The sequence below is a fragment of the Chiloscyllium plagiosum genome, chromosome 35 (genome assembly GCF_004010195.1).
Source record: "Chiloscyllium plagiosum isolate BGI_BamShark_2017 chromosome 35, ASM401019v2, whole genome shotgun sequence".
Classification (NCBI taxonomy): Eukaryota; Metazoa; Chordata; class Chondrichthyes; order Orectolobiformes; family Hemiscylliidae; genus Chiloscyllium; species Chiloscyllium plagiosum.
Window position 1 is genome coordinate 38,323,881 of NC_057744.1, and position 22,140 is coordinate 38,346,020.

General features: G+C 43.0%; 1 protein-coding gene across 4 annotated transcripts in view; it reads right to left on the reverse strand.

Annotated features, from left to right (window-relative positions):
* nfrkb (nuclear factor related to kappaB binding protein) overlaps positions 1-22,140 on the reverse strand; it is a 161,174-nt gene that overhangs the window by 112,644 nt on the left and 26,390 nt on the right. For all 4 annotated transcript variants that reach the window (XM_043676950.1, XM_043676947.1, XM_043676949.1 and 1 more), the window contains exons 6-7: positions 17,613-17,714; positions 16,419-16,492 (exon numbers count right to left, since the gene is read on the reverse strand). In XM_043676950.1, coding sequence (XP_043532885.1) covers positions 16,419-16,492; positions 17,613-17,714 — 176 coding nt within the window. The remainder of the gene's footprint in view (positions 1-16,418; positions 16,493-17,612; positions 17,715-22,140) is intronic.

The window sequence follows — 22,140 nt, forward strand, 5'->3', positions numbered from 1 at the left end:
GGCTTTGCCAGCACTTTCTGTTTTAATTTCAGATGCCCAGTACTTTGTTTTACTTTAGTTGTGACGTTTGAGTTTTGTAAAACTTTGATTAAGCCAGAGCTAGAGTCCTGTGTGCACTCTGGTCACTGTGCTACAGGAAGGATGTGATTGCATTGTGATGCAGGGAAGAGTCAGCAGGATGTTGCCTGGGGTGGAGCTATGAAGAGAGGCGGGATAGGCTCAGGTTGTTTTCTATGGAATAGGGAAGTCTGATGGGGAACCCAATTGAAATGTACAAGATTGTGAGGCATGGATAAGGTGAATAGCAAGTAGCCATCCCCTTAGCTGAAGTGTCAATAATGAGGGGTCATAATTTTAACATGAAGTGCATAAGAGGATTTGAGGATATTTGTTTTCATCCAGAGGGTGGTAGGAATCTGGAATGCACTACCTGGAAGGGTAGTTGAGGCAGGAAACCTCACGACCTTTAAAAAGTATACAGATGAACACTTGAAATGTCATAATCTTCAAGGTTACAGATCAAGTGCTGGAAAGTGGGATTAGTGTAGACAGGTCAGCTTAGTCTCAACGGGCCAAGGGGCCTCCTCTGTGTTGTTTGACGATGATTCTCTAATATTGGTGACAGCTATTTTCTCCTTCATTACTGGGTGTGACACTATAATCTTCAGAACCTTAATAATTGTTCATGGATTGAAAGAATCAACAAGGATAAACTGTTACACATAGAAAACCCAGCAATAGCTGTGCGGAATAAACTATTAAAGGACAAGGATGCACTTATACAGGAACTGAAAGCAATTAGCTATGTCTGCGAGAAGGAGTGGAAGGCACACGAGCAAAACTTGTTTGACATCTGCTTGACAACTGGCTGCTTTATTGCCACGAAGAATTACCCAGCAGAAGAATTTATGGAGTTAAACGCAGCAAAGTTGTGTCTTCAAACAGAAAATGTCAAATGTAACAAGGAAAAGAGAAACTACTTCTGATAAGGAGGCAAGTTGTAGACATGATGGTTTCAGAGTAGTAGTCAATATTGTGGAAGAAAGAATCCAAAAAAAATCACATCGTAGATCTGAAGAATGAACCTGTATAAGAATCCAACAACAGAACAATTCAGCAGAATTTTGCAAAACAACACTGCACAAGCATCGAACTCTTTCAGAAACAGACACATGGTTAGAATCAAAACTAAATTCCACCATTAATTGATTAATAACCAAGTTGAGTTGTGAGTTGAGAGGTCTTATTTTTGTCGCTACATGCAATGCAGTTTAAATCATTATTTCAATGTGAGATTTCTTAATAAGTAGCCAAATTAAAGGTGGTTTGTGATGATTTACCCATGACAAAGGGCAATGCCTTCAGCATTTAAAGTCAATATGCCTGATTTAAAACTTAAACACAGTCCAGCTGTTAACTGCCAACCAGCATTAATGGGCAGATTCCCCAACAATAGCTCTACCAGAATCAAATTGCTAACCAATCAGCACTCTCCTCTCACAGAGCATTAATGTTGGTTTCAGTTTGAATTTGTTTTCCTGCAAACTATCCTGATGACTGGAGAGTTTGAGTTATAAGGAGAGGATAGATAGACTGGGATTTTTTTTTCTACTGAAGTAGAGGAGATTGAGGGATGACCTTATAGAGATTTATAAAATTACATGGGGTATAATTAAGGTGAATAACAAATGTCTTTTCTCCTAGGATGGGGGAGTCCACATTAGGGGGCATATTTTCAAGGTGAGTGGAGAAAGATTTAACAGGGACCACTTTTTCACAGAGGGTGGTTAGTGTGTGAAATGAACTGCTATGAGAAGTTGTAGACACAGGTACAGTTACAATATTTAAACAACATTTGGATAGGTGCATGAATAGGAAAGGTTTAGAGGAATATGGGACAACCACAAAGAAGTGGTACTAGTTGCATTTAGGAAACTTGATGGGCATAGACAAGTTAGACTGAAGCATCTGTTTCCACACTGTATGACCCTAAGAGTGCAAGATGTCAAGCTTTGAGAAAATCTCATTTATCAGCAACGATCAAGTTATTGATTAAAACAGAGAAACTGTTTCCAGTTGGACACAAAGTTATTTAAATTGGCAAAAGAACTGCGACTTAAGCTAGTTGTTACCACTGAACAGTGAATACATAAACCGACCTAGACCAGCCATACGAATACTGCAGCTACAAGAAAAGGTCAGAGGCCATAAGATCTGCATCGAGTAACTCACCATCCGACTCTGTCACATTTCATAAGTCTGGAATGTGACAGAATACTCTCTACTTGTATGGGTGAGTGTAAATCTAACAAAACTCAAAGGATAACACCATCCAGAATCTTCAAATTTACTCCATCCACCACCGAAGCACAATGAGATGAAGGTACATCATTCACAAATCCACTACATTAACAAGGCTCCTTCAATAACACTTGCCAAATCCACAACCACTTCCATCAAGAAAGACAAGAGCAGCAGATGTATGGGATCACACTCTTGCAGGGTTTCTTCCACGTTACTCACTATCCTGTCCCAGAAATCTATCACTGTTCCTTCAGTATCACAGTGGCAAAATCCTGAAACTTTCTCCCCAACAGCACTATGGGTGGCCCTACGCCACATGGACTTCTGTGATTGCAGAAGGCAGCCCGCTGCCACCTTATACAATTTGGGATGGTAATGATGTCTGTCCCAGCCAGCGATGCCCTGATCACACTAATGATCATTTTGTTTTAAAACAAGTTGTAATCAGCAATTAAATGCATACAAAATGTTGAGCATGGAAGATACATTGAGAAAGTTGTTGAAAAAAGATTGGATTTTTATCTGAAAAGGTAATGGAAACAGAAACAATATTAAGTTTAAAACAAAATTGGATAAATGTGAAAAGTAAAATTATAATGATGTTGAAAAAGAGCTGGTATAAGCAGAACTTGCCCTTGAAGAGTTTTCAATATGCTGCAGTTTACACACAGAACTCCTCCACACTTGGCTGAACCTGCAGGCCCCATTGTGAAGTCAATGCAAGAGCTATCTCTTTCTGGAAACTCCATGGTGCAGTCTTTGGGGCAATGGTTACTCATGTTTTCATTAGCAGGTTGCAAACATTCACAATGGTCAACTTGCCGGTCCTTTGTAATGGATGATGGTCAGTTTTCAGTCAGTAGGATTTGTTTAGCTTCAGTAATGAGGTTGGTGTCCATGTTTGTGGTTTTGCACAGTACTTCACAGTCATGCCTCAGTTTGCAACCCTCTTTCCTCCAAATCACAAGGTTCCAAGTTTAAATCCTCCTCCAGTGCTTGAACACCAGTATGGCAAAGGAGTTGGTGGAGGTGCCACCTTTTGGATAAACTTGTGGATATAAAAACACTATTTTCAACAAAAGTAGGTGTTTCCTCTCCAGTGACCGGGCAAATACTTATGCCCCATTCAACATCACAAAAACAGATTCTGATGATGATCACATGGTTGTTTGTGGGAGCATGCTGTGCATAGGTTAGCTGCCATATTTCCTATATTCCATCACTGACTGCACACCAAAAATAATCAATTTGCTGTGAAAAAGGAGGTTGAAAAAGGAGCTATTAAAATTTTGCGTCTATTCTTGTGGGATTTAGCACAGCTGGGGCTCAATGGTGAATGTTTTGAAAGACAAGAACATTGACTGTTTGCATTCTAGCTCCCTTGACAAGATTTCACAGGTTTCTGTAGAGATGTGCAATTGAATAGTGCGGTGCGCTGGGCTAACAATCTCAGTTTGTTGAGAGACTTATGATCTGCATGCTAGATTTTTTTAATGGTTTTCAGACTAGGAGACCACTTTGGACAGTGGGATGAGGCTGAAATGCGCAAGTCCAACATGCAATATCAAATCAAAGATGGCTGTTAGGGCAGTGGTGTGCTCCTCCTGCCAGATGTGGGAAATGAGGGAGCAGTCCAGTGTCCCTGATGATGATATCTGCAGGAAATGTGACCAGTTGCAGCTCCTCATGGACTGCGTGATTCAGTTGGAGTGCCAGTTAGAGACACTGAGGAGCATACGGGGGTGCAGATAGTGTGATAGACATTAGTTACAGGGAGGTGGTCACACCGCAGATTCAGTCAGATACATAGGTGACTGCCAGGAGAGGCAGGCAGGAAGGTAGGTAACGAAGGAGGTCTCTCATGATTATTTCCCTCTCTAAAAAGAGAGGAGGGGGAGTGGCATTTTTGATAAGGGATAGCATTACAGCTGTACTGAGGGAGGATATTCCCGGAAATACATCCAGGCAAGTTATTTGGGTGGAACTGAGAAATAAGAAAGCAACGGTCACCTTATTGGGATTGTATTATAGACCCCCTAACAGTCAGAGCGAAATTGAGAAACAAACTTGTAAGGAGATCTCAGCTATCTGTAAGAATAATAGGGTGGTTATCGTAGGGGATTTTAACTTTCCAAACATAGACTGGGACTGCCATAGTGTTAAGGATTTAGATGGAGAGGAATTTGTTAAGTGTACAATAAAATTTTCTGATTCAGTATGTGGATGTACCTACTCGAGAAGGTGCAAAACTTGACCTACTCTTGGGAAATAAGGCAGGGCAGGTGACTGAGGTGTCAGTGGGGGAGCACTTTGGGGCCAGCGACCATAATTCTATTAGATTTAAAAGAGTGATGGAAGAGGATAGACCAGATCTAAAGGTTGAAGTTCTAAATTGGAGAAAGGCCAATTTTGACGGTATTAGGCAAGAACTTTCAAAAGTGTAGAAACAGGCCCTTCAGCCCAACAAGTCCACACCGACCCTCCGAAGAGTAAACCACCCAGACCTATTTCCCTCTGACTAATGCACCTAACACTATGGACAATTTAGCATAGCCAATTCACCTAACTTGCACATCTGTGGGAGGAAACCGGAGCACCCGGAGGAAACCCATGCAGACACTGGGAGAATGTGCAAACTCCACACAGACAGTCACCCGAGGCTGGAATCGAACCTAGGAGCCTGGTCCTGTGAGGCAGCAGTGCTAACCAGAGGCACTGTACCGCCCACCAATTAGGGGCAGATGTTCGCAGGTAAAGGGATGGCTGGAAAATAGGAAGCCTTCAGAAATGAGAGAACGAGAATCCAGAAAAAGTATATTCGTGTTAGGGTGAAAGAAAAGGCTGGTAGGTATAGAGAATGCTGGATGACTAAAGAAATTGAGGGTTTGGTTAAGAAAAAAAAGGAAGCATATATAAGATATAGACAGGATAGATCGAGTGAGTCCTTGGCAGAGTATAAAGGAAGTAGGAGTACACCGAAGAGGGAAATCAGGAAGACAAAAAGAGGACATGGGATAGCTTTGGCAAATAGAATTAAGGAGAATACAAAGGGTTTTTACAAATACATTAAGGACAAAAGGGTAACTAGGGAGAGAATAGGGCCCCTCAAAGATCAGCAAGGCGGTCTTTGTGTGGAGCCGCAGAAAATGGGGGAGATATTAAACAAGCATTTTGCATCAGTATTTACTGTGGAAAAGCTTTAGAATGTAGGGATATAGATGGTGACACCTTGCAAAATGTCCATATTACAGAGGAGGAAATGCTGGATGTCTTGAAATGCATAAAGGTGGATAAATCCCCAGGACCTGATTAGGTGTACCCGAGAACTCTGTGGGAAGCTAGAGAAGTGATTGCTGGGCCTCTTGCTGAGATATTTGTATCATTGACAGTCACAGATGAGGTGCTGGAAGACTGGAGGTTGGCTAACGTGGTGCCACTGTTTACAAAGGGTGGTAAGGACAAGCCAGGGAACTATAGGCCAGTGAGCCTGACCTCGGTGGTCGGCAAGTTGTTGGAGGAAATCCTGAGGGACAGGATGTACAGGTATTTGGAAAGGCAAGGGCTGATTAGGGATAGTCAACATACTTTGTGCGTGGGCAAATCATGTCTCACAAACTTGATTGAGTTTTTTGAAGAAGTAACAAAGAGAATTGATAAGGGCAGAGTGGTAGATGTGATTTAAATGGACTTCAGCAAGGCGTCCGACAAGGTTCCCCATGGGAGACTGGTTAGCAAGGTTATTCTCACAGAATACAGGGAGAACTAGCCATTTGGATACAGAACTGGCTGAAAGGTAGAAGGCAGAGCGTGGTGGTGGAGGGTTGTTTTTCAGACTGGAGGCCTGTGACCGGTGGAGTGCCACGAGGATCAGTGCTGGGCCCTCTACCTTTTGTCATTTACATAAATGATTTGGATGCGAGCATAAGAGGTACAGTTAGTAAGTGTGCAGATGACACCAAAATTGTAGGTGTAGTGGACAGCAAAGAAGGTGACTTCAGATTACAACAGGATCTGGACCAGATGGGCCAATGGGCTGAGACGTGGCAGATGGAGTTTAATTTAGATAAATGTGAGGTGCTGCATTTTGGGAAAGCAAATCTTAGCAGGACTTATACACTTAATGGTAAGGTCCCAGGGAGTGTTGCTGGACAAAGAGACCTTGGAGTGGGCAGGTTCATAGCTCCTTGAAAGTGGAGTCGCAGGTAGATAGGATAGTGAAGAAGGTGTTTGGTATGTTTTCTTTTATTGGTCAGAGTATTGAGTACAGGAGTTGGGAGGACATGTTGCGGCTGTACAGGACATTGGTTTGGCCACTGTTGGAATATTACGTACAATTCTGGTCTCCTTCTTATCGGAAAGATGCTGTGAAACTTGAAAGTGTTCAGAAAAGATTCACAAGGATGTTGCCAGGTTTGAAGGATTTGAGCTATAGCGAGAGGCTGAACAGGCTAGGGCTGTTTTCCCTGGAACATCAGAGGTTTAAGGGTGACCTTAGAGGTTTACAAAATTATGAAGGGCATGGATAGGATAAATAGACAAAGTCTTTTCCCTGGGGTCGGGGAGTCCAGAACTAGATGGCATGGGTTTAGGGTGAGAGGGGAAAAGTATAAAAGAGACCTATGGGGCAACTTTTTCACACAGAGGGTGGTACATGTATGGAATGAGCTGCCAGAAGAAGTGGTGGAGGCTGGTACAATTGCAATATTTAAAAGGCATTTGGATGGGTTTGGAGGGATATGGGCCGGGTGCTGGAGTGTGGGACTAGATTGGGTTGGGATATCTGGTCGGCATGGACGGCTTGAATTGAAAGGTCTGTTTCCATGCTGTACATCTCTATGACTCTATAACAGTATAGTATTTTGGATATTGTTGGGAAGATAGCCTCTCAGGGGAGTATAACAACAGCAGCCCAGCCTGTAGCACCACAACTCACCGTGCTCTAGACCAGAGTCGTGCAAAGTCCAAACTACTACTTCTAGTAGTAGAAGACTAACTAGCTACGGGCAGAGATAGAGATTTCTTTGGCTGCATATAAGTGTCTGGGATGATGTGTTGTCACTTGGTGCCAGGATCAAGGACTTCTGAGTAGTTGCATGAAATTCTGAAGTGGGAAAGTTAGCAACCAGACTTGTTGTGCACATTGGTACCTACGACATTAGCAGAAAGAGAGGTGAGGGCCTGTGAGTACAGGGAATTATGAAAGGGGCTGAAAAGCAGCTGAAAAGAGGGTTGTAATCTCTGAATCACTACCAGTGCCACATGCTCGTGAGGCAAGGAGTAGAAAGATAGGACAGATGAATGCATCACTAAGGAGCTGGTGCAGGAGATAAGGTTTCAGGCTTTTGGATCATTGGAACTGTTTCTGTAGGCAGGGTGACCTGTCCAAGAAGGATGGGCTACAACTAACTGAAGGGAAACAAAGATCCCCTGAGGGAGTTTTGCTAATGCTACTCAGGAAGTTAGTGTGGCAGAGGGCTGGGGAGCAGAGCAGCAGGTCAGCAAGTGGAGGTTTGAAGACAAGACGAATGTCATTTCCTTACTCCCTTCAGGAGTAAGTCTGAAAGGAAAACAGGCAAGTGAACACAATGCATCTGATGGACTTAAGTGAGTTTATTTTCAGGTAGGAGTATTATTGGTAATGCAGAAGAGCCTAGAGTCTGGATCAGTACACGGGACTATGATATTGTGGCTGTTACAGACACTATTGAAAGAGGGAAAGGACTGGATGCTCAATGTTCCAGGGGTTTTCTTGTTTTAGATGAGAGAAGGAGGTAAAAGAGGTGGAGGACATGCATTGCTAATCAGGGATAATGTGGTGCTGGAAAAGCACAGCCAGTCAGGCAGCATCCGAGGAGCAGGAGAATCAAGGTTTTGGGTATAAGCCCCACACCAGGAATGTGGGGAGTATGGAATCAGGCTTATGCCTGAAAAGTCAATTCTCCTGCTCCTCGGATGCTGCCTGACCGGCTGTGCTTTTCCAGCACCACACTCTTCGACTCTGACCTCCAGTATCTGCAGTGCTCACTTTCTCCTAATCAGAGAGAATGTTACATTGGCAATCAGAACATACTATAGACTCAGGCAATATGGGTCGAACTGAAAAATAAGATGGATGCAATTACTCCCTCCAAAATACTTGTAGGGCTCCAACACTCACCGAGACATTAAGGAACAAATATGTAGGTAAATTATGAAAAGATACAACAACAACACAATTGTCATAGTGGATGACTTTAACTTCCCCAGTATTGACTGGGACTTCCTAACAGCAAGAGGCTTGGATGGGCAGAATTTAAGTGCATCCAGCAGGGTTCTAACTCGAGGAGTTGCCATACTGGACCTTTTTTGGCGAATGAACCTGGCCAGGTGACTGATCTTTCAGTGGGTCAGCTCTTTGGAGTGATCACAACTCCTTCAGTTTTAAGGTAATTCTGAATAAATATGAGGCAGGACCTGATGGGAAGGGACTAAATTGAGTGAGGGCAAACTACATCAGCCTTAGGCAGGAGCTAAGGGGGAAGGGAAAATTAATTAGGAACAGCTGGTATTGGGCAAATCCACATTTTGCATGTGGGAGTCGTTTCCAGATCTACTGATAAGCGTTCAGGATCAGCATGTTACAGTGAGGAGGAAGGACAAGGATGGGGAGGTAAGGGACCTTGGGTACCGAGGGAGGTTGTGAATTTAGTCAAAAGGGAAAAAGCATATGTAAGGTTTAGGAAGCTAAAATTCGACAAGGCCATTGAGGAAAATAAGAAAAACAGGGAAGAACTCAAGCAGGAAATTAGGAGAGCAAGGAGGGGCCTAGAAATTACCTTGGCAAAGAGGGTTAAAGAGAATCACAAGGCATTCTATACATACATTAAAAACAAGAGGATAGGACCATTCAAAGATAAAGGAGGGATTATGCTTGGAGGCAAAGAATGGTGTAGAAGGTTGTCAAGGGATACAGCAGGATATCGATCAGTTGCAGATATGAGTGGAGAAGTAACAGATGGAACTTAATTCAGGCAAGTGTGAGGGCGCTGCACGTTGGGAGATCAGATGTAAAGAAAGAGTAGAGTTAATGGCAGGACACTGAACAGCATTAATGTTCATAGAGATCTTGTGGTTCAAGTCACCAGTGTTCCTGCTAATTGCATCTATGGGAAGTGCACCCAACTCCAACTCCTTGAAAGCCATGTTAAGGAGCTGGAGCTGGATGAACTTCAGTTACAGTGAGGTCACACCTTGGGTTCAACAAGAGGGGAGATAGGTTACCGTCAGGGGACGGAAAGGAAACAGGTAGGCAGTGCAGGGATCCCCTGTGACCATTCCGCTCAATGACAAGTATACTGTTTGGATACTGTTGGGGGAGGGGGGAGGTAAGCAAGAGGGCACAGAGTCTGTCCCTGTTGCTCAGAAGGGAAGGGGGAAGAGGAGCAGACCGTTAGTCACTGGGAACTCCACAGTTAGGGGGACAGACAGGAGATTCTGTGGGAACAAGAGAGACTCACGGTTGGTGTGGTGCCTCCCAGGTTCAGGGCTCATGATGTCTCTGATTGTGTTTTCAGGATCCTTCCAGGGAAGGGGGAGCAGCCCCAAGTCATGGTCCACATAGGCACCAACGACAAAGGTAGGAAGAGAGATGGGGATTTAAGACAGAAATTTAGGGAGCTAGGGTGGAAGCTTAGATCTAGAACAAACAGTTGTTACCTCTGGTTTGTTGCCTGTGCCACGTGATAGCGAGGTGAGGAATAGGGAGAGAGAGAGGAGTTGAGCACGTGGCGACAGGGATGGTGTAGGAGGGAGGGTTTTGGATTCCTGGATAATCGGTGCTCTTTCTGGGGTAGGTGGGACCTCTACAACAGGATGGTTTTCACTTGAACTAGAGGGGTACCAGTATCCTGGGGGGGATATTTGCTAATGCTCTTCGGGAACGTTTAAACTAATGTAGCAGGGGGATGGGAACCTGAATTGTAATTTGAGTATACAGGAGGTTGAGAGTAGGGAAGTCTGAAATATGGTTTCAAGGTCACAACAGGGAACCAGCAAGCAAGAATTTGATTTGAAGTGTGTCTACCTCAACACCAGGAGCATCCTGAATAAGGTGGGTGAACTTGCAGCATTGGTCGGTAACTGTGATTTTGATGTTGTGACCATTTCAGAGACAAGGGTAGAGCAGGGACAGGGGGTTACTGCAGGTTCTGGGATTTAGATGCTTCAGTAAGAACAGAGAAGATGGTAAAAGTGTGGGGTGTGGCATTGTTAGTCAAGGACAGTATCATGACTACAGAATAGGTGTTTAAGGACTCGTCAAATGAGGTAGTATGGGCTGAGATTGGAAACAGGAGAGGAGAGGTCACCCTGTTTGGATTTTCTATAGGCCTTTGAATAGTTCCAGAGATTTACAGAAAAGGGAGCAAAGATGATACTCGATAGAAGCGAGAGTGACAGGGTAGTTGTTTGTGGGAACCTTAACTTTCCAAATATTGACGGGAATACTATAGTTCATGTGTGTTAGATGAGTCAGTTTTTTCCAACGTGTGCAAGAGGGTTTTCTGACACAGTATGTAGACAGGCCAACAAGGTGTGAGGCCACACTAGATTTGGAGGTAGGTGAGCACTTTGGTGATAGTGACCACAATTCAGTTATGTTTACTTTAGTGATGAAAGGGATAGGTCGACGCAAGAGGGCAAGAGCTACACTTGGGGGGAAAGGCAATTACGATGCGATTAGGCAAGATATAGGGTGCGTAACATAGGGAAGGAAACTGCAGGGGATGGACACAATAGAAATGTGGAGTTTATTCACGGAACAGCTACTGCGTATCCTTGATAAGTATGCACCTGTCAGACAGGGAGGAAGTTGTCAAGCTGTGGTTTAGTAAGGAAGTTGAATCTCTTGTTAAGAGGAAGGAGCCCTATGTTAGGAAGAGATGTGAAGGCTCAGTTAGGGTGATTGAGAGTTACAAAGTAGCCAGGAAAGACCTAAAGAGAGAGCTAAGATGAGCGAGGAGTGGACATAAGATGTTGTTGGCAGATAGGATCAAGGAAATCCCTAAGGCTTTATATAGGTTAGCAAGTTTTGAGAAGATTTGTAGCTCAGGTTGAGGTTCTGGATTTAAGTTTGCTCGCTGAGCTGGAAGGTTTGTTTTCAGGCGTTTCATCATCATACTAGGTAACATCATCAGTGAGCCTCTGGTGAAGCACTGGTGGTATGGCTTGTTTTCTATTTATGCGCTTAGGTCTCCTTGGGTTGGTGATTACAATTTCCTGTGGTGATGGAACTTCCTGTTCTTTTCTCAGGGGGTGGTAAATGGTATCCAAGTCAATGTGTTTGTTGATAGAAGCATGGCACTCCAACCAGAACTCTAGGAATTCTCATGCATGCCTCTTTTTTGGCTTGTCCTAGGATGGATGTGTTGTCCCTCCTCATCTGTACGTAAAGATACTAGTGAGAGTGGGTCATGCCTTCTTGTGGCTAGCTGATGTTCATGTATCCTGGTGGCTAGGTTTCTATTTGTCCAATGTAGTGTTTGTTACAATTTTTTCAAGGTATTTTGTAAATTACATTAGTTTTGCTTGTTGGCTATATAGGGTCTTTCAAGTTCATTAGTTGCTGTTTGTGTGTTGGTGGGTTTCTGGGCTACCACGACGCCTGGTCAATCCGGCCAAGGAAACACTGACTACATTATTAAAACCAAAGACACATACACCAAACACTACCAACTTCATCAGCATGAACAATATCATCAAGCTAGTGGACCTATGCCTTACCACTCACATCGCCTTCAACAAAAAACCTACAAACCAATGGAACACCCACGGGATCTCCGATACAGAGGCAGTAATGCAGAGACTTGAACAAACAGCTCTGCCAACCATCCAACCCAAACTTTGGGTCTGCTACATGGATGACACCTTTGTTATCACTAAATGAAACAAATTAGAGGAAACCTTCAAGACCATCAACAATTACTGGCATTAAATTCACTGAGGAGAAGGAAAACACAAACAAACTGCCATTCTGAGATTCGCAGTAGAGCAAACAGCCAATGGGGAACTTCAAACCAGCATCTACAGGAAACAATACATACGGACCAAATAGTGAACTATAAGGGCAATCATCCCAACATCCACAAACAAAGCTGCATTAGAACATTATTTCAGTGAGCAACCACACACTGCCACACAGGGGAACTGTGCAGAGCAGAGGAAAATCACCCATACAGCGTATTCAAAAAGGACAGGTACCCATTGAATACATTCTACCGATTTCTCAGCAACAAACACAAACAAGCGGACAAAAAAGCGTCCAAAAACCCTAGCAATTCTCCCCTTCATCAAAGACATCCCATTTACCACCCCCTGAGAAAGATCAGGAAATGACATCACCACTGGAAATGATGTCACCAACCCAAGGAAACCCAAATGCATAAATAAAAAATGGCCATACCACCAGTGCTCCACCGGAGGCTCACTGATGAAGTTACCTAGTATGGTGATGAAACATCTGAAAACAAACCTTCCAGCTCAGTGAGCACACCTACATCCTTTCCATAGGTATATAAGGTATATAGGTATATAAAGAATGACTAGAGTAAGATTAGGGCCAATCAAGAACAGTGGCAGGAGTTGTGCGTGGAGTCAGAGGAGATAGGAAGCACTAAGTGAATATTTTCATCTGTATTCATACTGGAAAAAGACATTGTTGTCACGGAGAATATTGAGAAATAGGTTTCTAGACTAGATGGGATTGAGATTCACAAGGAAGTGGTGTTATAAATTCTTGAAAGTGTGAAAATAAATAAATTCCCTGGGCTGGATGGGATTTATTCCAAGATTCTCTGGGAAGCCAAGGAGGAGATTGCCGAGCCTTTGGCTTTGATCTGTATGTCGTCATTGTCTACAGAAATAGTGCCAGAAGACTGGAGGGTAGCAAATGTTGTTCCCTTGTTCAAGAAAGGGAGTAGAGCCAACCCTGGTCATGACAGATCAGTGAGCCTTACTTTGGTTGCGGTAAAGTGTACAAAAGGGTTAAAAGAGATAGGATTTATAGTAATCTCAATTAGAATTAGTTGATTAGGGATAGTCAACACTGTTTTGTGAAGGATAGGTCATGCCTCACAAACCTTAGTGAGTTCTTTGAGAAGGTGACCAAACAGATGGATTAAGGTAAATTTTCAAAGTTGATGTGGTATATATAGATTTCAGTAAGGCATTTGATAAGGTTCCCCATGATAGGCTACTGCACAAAATATGGAGGAATAGGTTGAGGGCGATTTAGTGCTTTGGATCAGAAATTGGCTAGCTGAATGAAGTCAGAGGGTAGTGGTTGATGGGAAATATTCATCCTGGAGTTCAGTTACTAGTGGTATATCACAAGGATCTGTTTTGGGGCCACTGCCATTTGTCATTTTTATAAACTACCTGGATGAAGGTGTCGAGGAGAGGTTAGCAAATGTGTAGATGACACTAAGAACAATACAGTTTTGGATAGTGCTGAAGGATGTTGGAGGTTACAGAGGTACATAGATAAACTGCAGAGCTGGGCTGAAAGGCAGCAAATGGAGTTTAATGCGGAAAAGTGTGAGGTGATTCACTTTGGAAGAAGCAACAGGAATGAAGAGTAATGGTAAGAGTCTTGGTAGCGTCAATGAGCAGAGAGATCTCGGCAACTATGTACATAGATCCCTCAAAGTTGCCACTCAGGTTGATCGTGTTGTTAAGAAGGTACACAGTGTGTAGAGGGATCATGTTTCAGAACAGTGAGGTCATGCTGCATCTGTACAAAGCTCTGGTGCGCCCACACTTGGAGTATTGCGTGCAGTTCTGGTCACCACATTATAGGAAGGAGGTGGAAGCTTTGGAAAGGATTCAGAGGAGATTTACTAGGATGTTGCCTGGTATGGAGGGAAGGTCTTAGAAGAAAAGGTCGAGGGATTTGAGGCTGTTTTCGTCAGGGAGAAAGATTTTGAGAGGTTACTTAAGTGAGACAATAAGATAATCAGAGGGTTAGACCAATTGGACAGTGAGAGCCTTTTTCCTAGGATGGATAGCACAAGGGGGCATCGCTGCAAATTGAGGGGTGCTAGATATAGGACAGATGTCAGAGGTAGTTTCTTTACTTAGTAGTAAAAGTGTGGAATGCACTGCCTGCAACAGTTGTAAATTTGCTAACTTTACGGACATTTAAATGGTCATTGGATAGGCATATGGATGAGAATGGAATAGTGTAGATTAGATGGGCTTCAGATTGGTTTGACAGGGCGTTGCAACATTGAGGCCGAAGGGCCTGTACTGCGCTGTAATGTTCTATGTTCTATTAAGTCCATAGCTCCCTGAAAGTGGCCACACAAATAAATAGACTGATAAAGGCGGCATATGGTTTGCTTGCCTTTATTGATCAGGGCATTGAGTACAAGAGTCAGCATGTTATGTTGCAGTTTTTAAGACTTTGGTTAATCCACTCTTCGAGTATTGCATTCAATTCTGGTTGCCACATTACAGGAAGTATACAGGAAGACTTGGGGAAGTTAGTGGTGATATCTTGGGCACAGTCCATATCACATTAGAGGTGGTGTTGGATGTATTAAAATGTATGAAGGTGGATAAATTCCTGATCCTACCCAGATATCCAAGAACACTGCAAGAGGCTTGAGAAGAAATTGTGGGGGGCCAGGCTGAAAAGTTTGCATCATCATTAGCCACGGGTGAGGTCCTGGAAGATTGGAGGGCAACGAATATTGTAATTATTTAAGAAGGGCTGCAAAGAAAAACCTGGGAACTATAGACGAGTGAGCTTAACATCTGCGTTGGGTAAGTTAATTGAGAAAACTCTGAGGTAAAATATACATGCATTTGGAAAGACAGGGTTTGATTAGGAGTAGTTAGCATTGCTTTGTGAGTAGGAAATCATGCCTCACAAATTTGTTAGAGTTCTTCAATGAAGTGACCAGGAAGGTTGACAAGAGTAGGGCGGTAGACGTAGTTAGTAAGGCCTGATGCCGGAAGGTTAGATCGCATGGAATCCAGGGGGAGCTGGCAAATTGGATACAAAATTGGCATTTTGGTAGTAAGCAGAAGGCCGGAGGTCTCTGACTAGTAGAGTGCCTCAGGGGTTGGAGCTGGGCCTATTGCTGTTTGGTGTCTAGATCAATGATTTGGATGAGAATGTACAAGGCAATGATTTGTAAGTTTGATGATACTAAAACAGGTGGTATCGTGCACAGTGAGGAACATTATCAAAAATTGCAGCAGGACCTTGATCAGCTGGGGAATTGGACTGAGAAATGGCAAATGGAGTTTAAAATAGATAAGTGTGAGGTCTTGCATTTTTCAAAGTCAAATCAAGGTAGGACTTTCATGGTGAATGGTAGGACCTTAAAATGTGTAGTGGATTAGAAGGATATGGGCGAAGTGTAGGGAAATGGGGTTTTCATGGATGGACATTTTGGTGATCATGGGCCAAGTTGTGCCAAAGGGTCTGTTTCCGTGCTTTAGGAATCTATGACTCTATCTATATGGAGGTTTTGGAGAGGATGCAGAAGAGGTTTAGAGGATGCTGCCTGTATTAGAAAGTATGACCTGTTAGGAGAGGCTAGAAAGACTAGAGTTGTTTTCTCTGGAGTGGCAGGCTGAAGGGAGACTTGATAGAAATTTATAAAATTGAGATACATAAATAAAGTTGGTTGTCAGAATCGTTTTCCCAGAGTTTTACAGAGTGGTAGGTGTCTGGACTGTGCTGTCAGGGGTAGTGATATGACAGAAGGGGCTTTTAGACAAACACGCGAATATGCAAGGAATGGAGGAATATGGACCATGGGCAGACAGAAGGGATTAGATTATTTTAGGTGACATGTTCAGCACAGCATTGTGGGCTGAAAGGCTGTTCCTGTGCTATACTGTTCTTATGTTCTAAATCAGTCCAGCTCTTGGTCACCTTGCTCGCGTGAACCTCACATCAAAGCCTTATGGGTTGCATTGATCACTTCAGATCCATAAGTGAGGGCCAACATTGTCCAAAATCAATATGCTTCTGCTTGAGCACAGAGAGTGCATTAAAAATCAAGAAACTAACAAAAATGCTACAAAACATCAGATTCCTAATAACTGTTCATAAGTCAGCCTACCGGTTGTAGTCTTCGCTTCTCAACATGTTTCCTTATCATGATTTTCAAATCCTCATCTCCCAGTTCAGGTTTACCTGGAACATGTAAAATCAAAAAATCAAACATTTCTGGGTGAGAAGGGGTCTGCTGGAAGTAGAGTGGTGCAGTGCTTCAGGAGAGGGAGGTAGCACATGGGATGGCATAGAGGTGGCCCACCTGGGGGCAAGAGGAGGGACAGGAGGCACAGTGCCTGGTTTACAGGAGACAGGATTGGGGGAAGACAGAACAGACACAATTCTAGGACAGCTGAGGTATATTCTGAATATAGTTGATGAGCCCAAGAAGAAATTTCAAATTCATAAGTATTAGCATGATGAGAATTTCATCTGATGAGGATGTATTCAGACTTCTGCCTGATCTGCTTCTTAACACCAGGCCTGCCACATCCTCCTTTTTTTCCTCTCTTGATTAAATATTTCATTTCTAACATTAAGTACATTTGTGTCCTGGTGGGTCCTTCAAATAGGCTGCTTCAACGGCAGCTGAGGACCAGGTGTGTCTGGGCCCAAGATCCTAGTTTCCTTGAGGCTTGTACAGCGTCTTCGCAGCAGCATGATTGGTTTGGCCCAGCCTGGGATTCCTTTCAGCGGCTGTTTCTGTTGGCATCAGGGTGGCCTTGTGGCAGCTTCAGTCAATCAGTCTGTGACTCAACACACCGGTTTCTTTGGCACCGTGGTGGATCCAGCCTGGGATTTCAATGTGGAGGGGTGTAATCAGGTCCTCAAGCCCAGAACCATGAAATAGACTGAATGGACTTCGCCTTTTTTAACTTATTATTTTTTCTTTTCTTTATTATATTATCATAGAAGGACTGTTATTCTAAACTTTTTCACTTTTCTAATTCATTACTCAGATCATGGACTTATTTCTTTATTTTTCAAATTTTTTTTCAAGAATTTGTACCTTGGTGAGGTAAGTGGTGACTTGTAAACGTTTCACTGTACTCACATGTACATGTGACAATTAAGCTAACTAAATTCAAATTCAAACCGTATTGGCTCTTCGGTGCAGGCCAGCTATCACCAGGTGACAAGGAATAACACTCTTACACACTTGAAAGTCCCCAATTCCAGAAAGCACCACTTTGAGTAAACAGATGCAAGAACCAGGATTCAGTGGCTGGTTTGGGGTTAAAGAGATAGCAGGTTTACTTACTGACTGTCTTCATGTCCTGCGTGGAGAGGGTTGGTACAGCTCGCAGCGCCACACTGGGACTCATGGGGTGTGTTGGAGAACCCGGAAGCCAGGAACACATCTCTACAATACAGAAAAATATGATTTACGAGAACAGGACAACCTGCTCAATTGCAAATTTCTGATGTCTTTAAAAAATAAATTTGTTCAAATGATAAAGGGGATGTTGGTTATGCTGGTATTTTTTGTCCATCTTAAAACAAAAGTGAAACATTAAATGGGTAGCATGGTAGCACAGTAGTTAGCAGTGCTTCTCTCAGTACCAGGGGATCCATTCTACTCTTGGGTGACTATGTGGAGTTATCATTCTCCCCATGTCTGCAGCAGTTTCCACCAGGTGCTCCAGTTTTCTCCCACAGTTCAAAGATGTGATTAGATGTAATAGCCATGCTAAATTGTCCCGGTGTAGGCTGGATGGTTTGCCATGGTAAATATAAGACTATGGGGATATGTTGGGATGCTCTCAGAGAGTTGGTGCAGCCTTGATGGGCTGAATACCCTCTTTCTGCCCTGTAGGAACTCTTTGAAACAATTCCATGAAATGAATCAATTGTTGGTGCCTGTGTGTGTGGTGAGGGGGGGGGGGGGGGGGGGAGGGAACGGGGATGTCACTGCCTGGTGAGAGCAGAGGTGTACTAACAGACCACAATCACTAGGAAGGTTAACTTCAAGGATTGACTCCATTTAAAGCTTGTGGATCAAAAAATATTTTTAAAAAATTGATGATTCTATTTCTTTTCAGAGTCTGTAAATCTCAAGGTTTGTGTTAGAAACTGAACTGTTCCCAAAGCAGTAACATACAATCTCAGTCCACTAATGATATCACACAAACAAAGAGACTTTGTGTTGGGAAGGTGGCCAAGAATCCAACAAGTAAACGGTTCTCTTCGATTCACCTTCCCCAACCCTCTATCCCTCTTCCAATGGCTGATCTCAAAAAAACTCAAGGCCTGGAAGGTCAAGTCCTTCTCAATCAATATGGATTCCCAACTTCAAAACTTTATTTGAAGAGAAAGTCCATGCACATGGCCAATAACAGAATCCTTGTACACAGACAAGAGGATTAAAAAGGATTTCTGATGTTTTTTTTCTCTCTACAACCCAAATCTCTCATTTAAAAACTTTCCTCACAAAATAATGTATTGGACAAAGGGGTAAGATTAGTCAGATCTGAGCTTAACTAATCAGTTTTTGCACTCAATTCAGCTATTTATAAACCTCAAAATTGTAATGGCCTGACATCTTCACAGATCGATGCAAATGAACCCTAAGTCCCACTGTTTCTACACACTATTGACAATTGTGCCGTATTGCCTCTCCATAGGTCTTCATCCAAAAGGTATCACCTCTCCGTTGTAAATTCTATTGGTCACTTGGCAGCCCATTCTCCCACACTCTATGTCCTGATGCAGTCAACAGACATTGTCCTCACTATTTGCCATGCCTCAGGTTTGTAACATTGGTAAATTTTGAAATATTCATTTTATTGGAGCATCCGAATCATTTACGTTCATCAAAAAAGTAACAGTCTGAGTAATGACTATTGGTAACACCACTGTCATCCTCCAGTCTAAAAAATAACCACTAACCACAACTCACTGATTTCTGTCCATAAGTCAATATTATTTCAGCCAATTTGATGCAGACCTTCCTATTCAATAAACCTCAGATTTATAAACCAGATTTACTTGTGGTCTGAGAGACTCAGTTCTGTGCAGGCATTTAGAATTCACAAAGGCAACATCCAGCACATTTCCTTCATCAAGCTTATCTATTACTTCATCAATAAATTCAAATAAATAAGATGACCATAAGATGTAGGAGCAGAATCAAACCATTCAGCCCATCAAGTCTGCTCCACCAGTCAACAAAAGCATGGTTGATCTGATAATCTTCAACTCCATTTTCTTACCTTTGCATCATAATCTTGGATTCCCTTGAAAATACTCATAATAAGAAACAGGAAAAGAGGAGGCCGTTTGGCCCCTTGAGCTAGCTCCACCACTCAAATAGATCACAGTTGATGCAACATTCCTAATATCAACTTTCCTCCCCCTTCTCCATAATGCTTAACTCTGCTATTAATCAGCCTTAAATATTCACAGTTCTCTGTGGCAAGGAGTTCCAAAGTCTCTCAACCCTCAGCGAAGAAATTCCTCTTCATTTCAGACTTAAATTGGTACCCCTAGATTCTGAGTTTGTGTCCTCTGCTCCTAAACTCTCCCATGAGGGAAAACATTCTCTCAGGATTCATCCTACAAAGCCCCTTAAGAATCCTTAATGCTTTTCTGAGACCAGCTCTCATTTTTCTAAATTTCAGTCAATAAAGTTTAATCTTTGATCGTCCATACCAGGGATCATCCTAGTAAACTTTCTCTGAACTACCACCAGTGAAAACATGTTGTTCCTTAAACAAGGGAACTGCTCACAATACTCCAGATTTGATCTCACCAGCGCCATGGACAATTACAGTAAGACTTCCTTACTTGCCATACACCAACCCCTTGAAGTAAGGCCAATATTCCAATAGCATTCCTGATTACTGGCAGCACCTGTGTGCTAGCAAGTCCCTTACTATTGCAACTTTCTGCAGTTTTTCTCTATCTGAATAGCACTTGTTCTCCCTTCTAAAATGAACTTCACATTTTCTCACGTTATAATCCATTTGCCACCTTTTGTCTATTTACTTAACCTATCAATATCTCTCTGTCAGTTGTTTGTATCCATCTTGCAACTTGCCTTTCCACCTATTTTTGTGTTGTCTGCAAAATTAGCAACAGCACATTCACTTCCTTCCTCCAATTCATTAATAAATATTGTAAACAGTTGCTGTCCCATCACTGATCCCTGTGGAGACCACCCCCAGTTATAGACTGCCACCCCGATATTTGCAGCTCCCCCTACACCCACCCCCAGTCCTGAAGGGTCCTTCTTCAGGGTTACACCCGAAATATTAACTTCACCACCTCCTAATGCAGCCTGGTTTGCTGTTTTCTTCCAGCCTCCTGCCTGTCTAACCTGAAAAATATCACACTTTATCCCCACTCCCTGTTTTCTGCCCAATAGCCAATGCTCGCTTTATACCAATGTATTATCTTTCACACTACAGTCTCTCATAAAATGACTATATTTTGTGAGGTACCTTGTTGAATGCCTTCTGAAAGTCTAAATGTAACACATCTATTGGTTCCCCATATCCACTCTGATTGAGACTTCAGAGTCATTGAGATATACAGCACAGGAACTGACCCTTCAGTCCAACTCGTCCATGCTGACCAGACATCCCACGTAAATCTAGACCCATTTGCCAGCATTTGGCCCATATCCCTCTAAACCCTTCCTACTCATATTCCCATCCAGATGCCCTTTAAGTGTTGTAATTGTACCTCCATCACTTCCTCTGGCAGCTCATTTCATTCATGCACCATCCTGTGTGAAAAGTTGCCCTGATTTCCCATTTAAATCTTTTCACTCTCACCTTAAACCTGCACCCTCTAGTTTTCGACTCCCTCACCCCAGGGAAAAGACAATGTCTATTTATCCTATCCATGGCCATCCCCCCACCTCATGACTATAAACCTCAGCTCCAGGAAAACAGCCCAGCCTGTTCAGCCTCTCCCTATAGCTCAAACCCTCCAAGTACTGGCAACATCCTTGTAAATCTTTTCTGAACCCTTTCAAGTTTCACAACATCCTTCCAATAGCAGGGAGATCAGAAATACACATAGTATTCTAATAGTGGCCTAACCAATGTCCTGTATAGCCACAACTTGATCTGCCAACTCCTAACTCAAAGCACTGACTGATAACGGCAAGCATACCAAACAACTTCTTCACTCTCCTATCTACCTGCAACTGCATTTTCAAGGAACTATGAACCTCCTCAAAAAACTCTAAAATAGTCAGAAATCAGGAAGGATGTGGAAGCTTTGTAAAGAGTTCAGAGGTGATTTACTAGGATGTTGCCTGGTATGGAAGGAATGTCTTACGAGGAAAGGCTGAGGCGTGGCCTTGAGGCTGTTTGTGTTAGAGAAGAAGGTTGAGAGGTGACTTAATTGAGACATATAAGATAATCAGAGGTTAGATAGGGTGGACAGTGAGAGCCTTTTTCCTTGAATTGCGATGGCTAGCATGAAGGGACATAGCTTTAAATTGAGGGGTGATAGATATAGGACAGATGCCAGAGGTAGTTTCTTTACTCAGAGAGGAGTAGGGGTGTGGAATTCACTGCCCGCAACAGTAGCAGACTCACCGACGTTAAGGGCATTTAAATAGTCATTGGATGGGCATATGGACGAGAATGGAATAGTGTAGGTTACATGGGCTTCAGACTGGTTTCACAGGGCGGTGCAACATCGAGGGCCAAAGGGCCTGTACTGCGCTGGAATGCTCTATGTTCTATCATACACCTTTCATAAAACATGCTGACTCTGCTCGGATTAGATTATGATTTTTCAAATGTATCATTATTCCATTAATATTAGGTTCC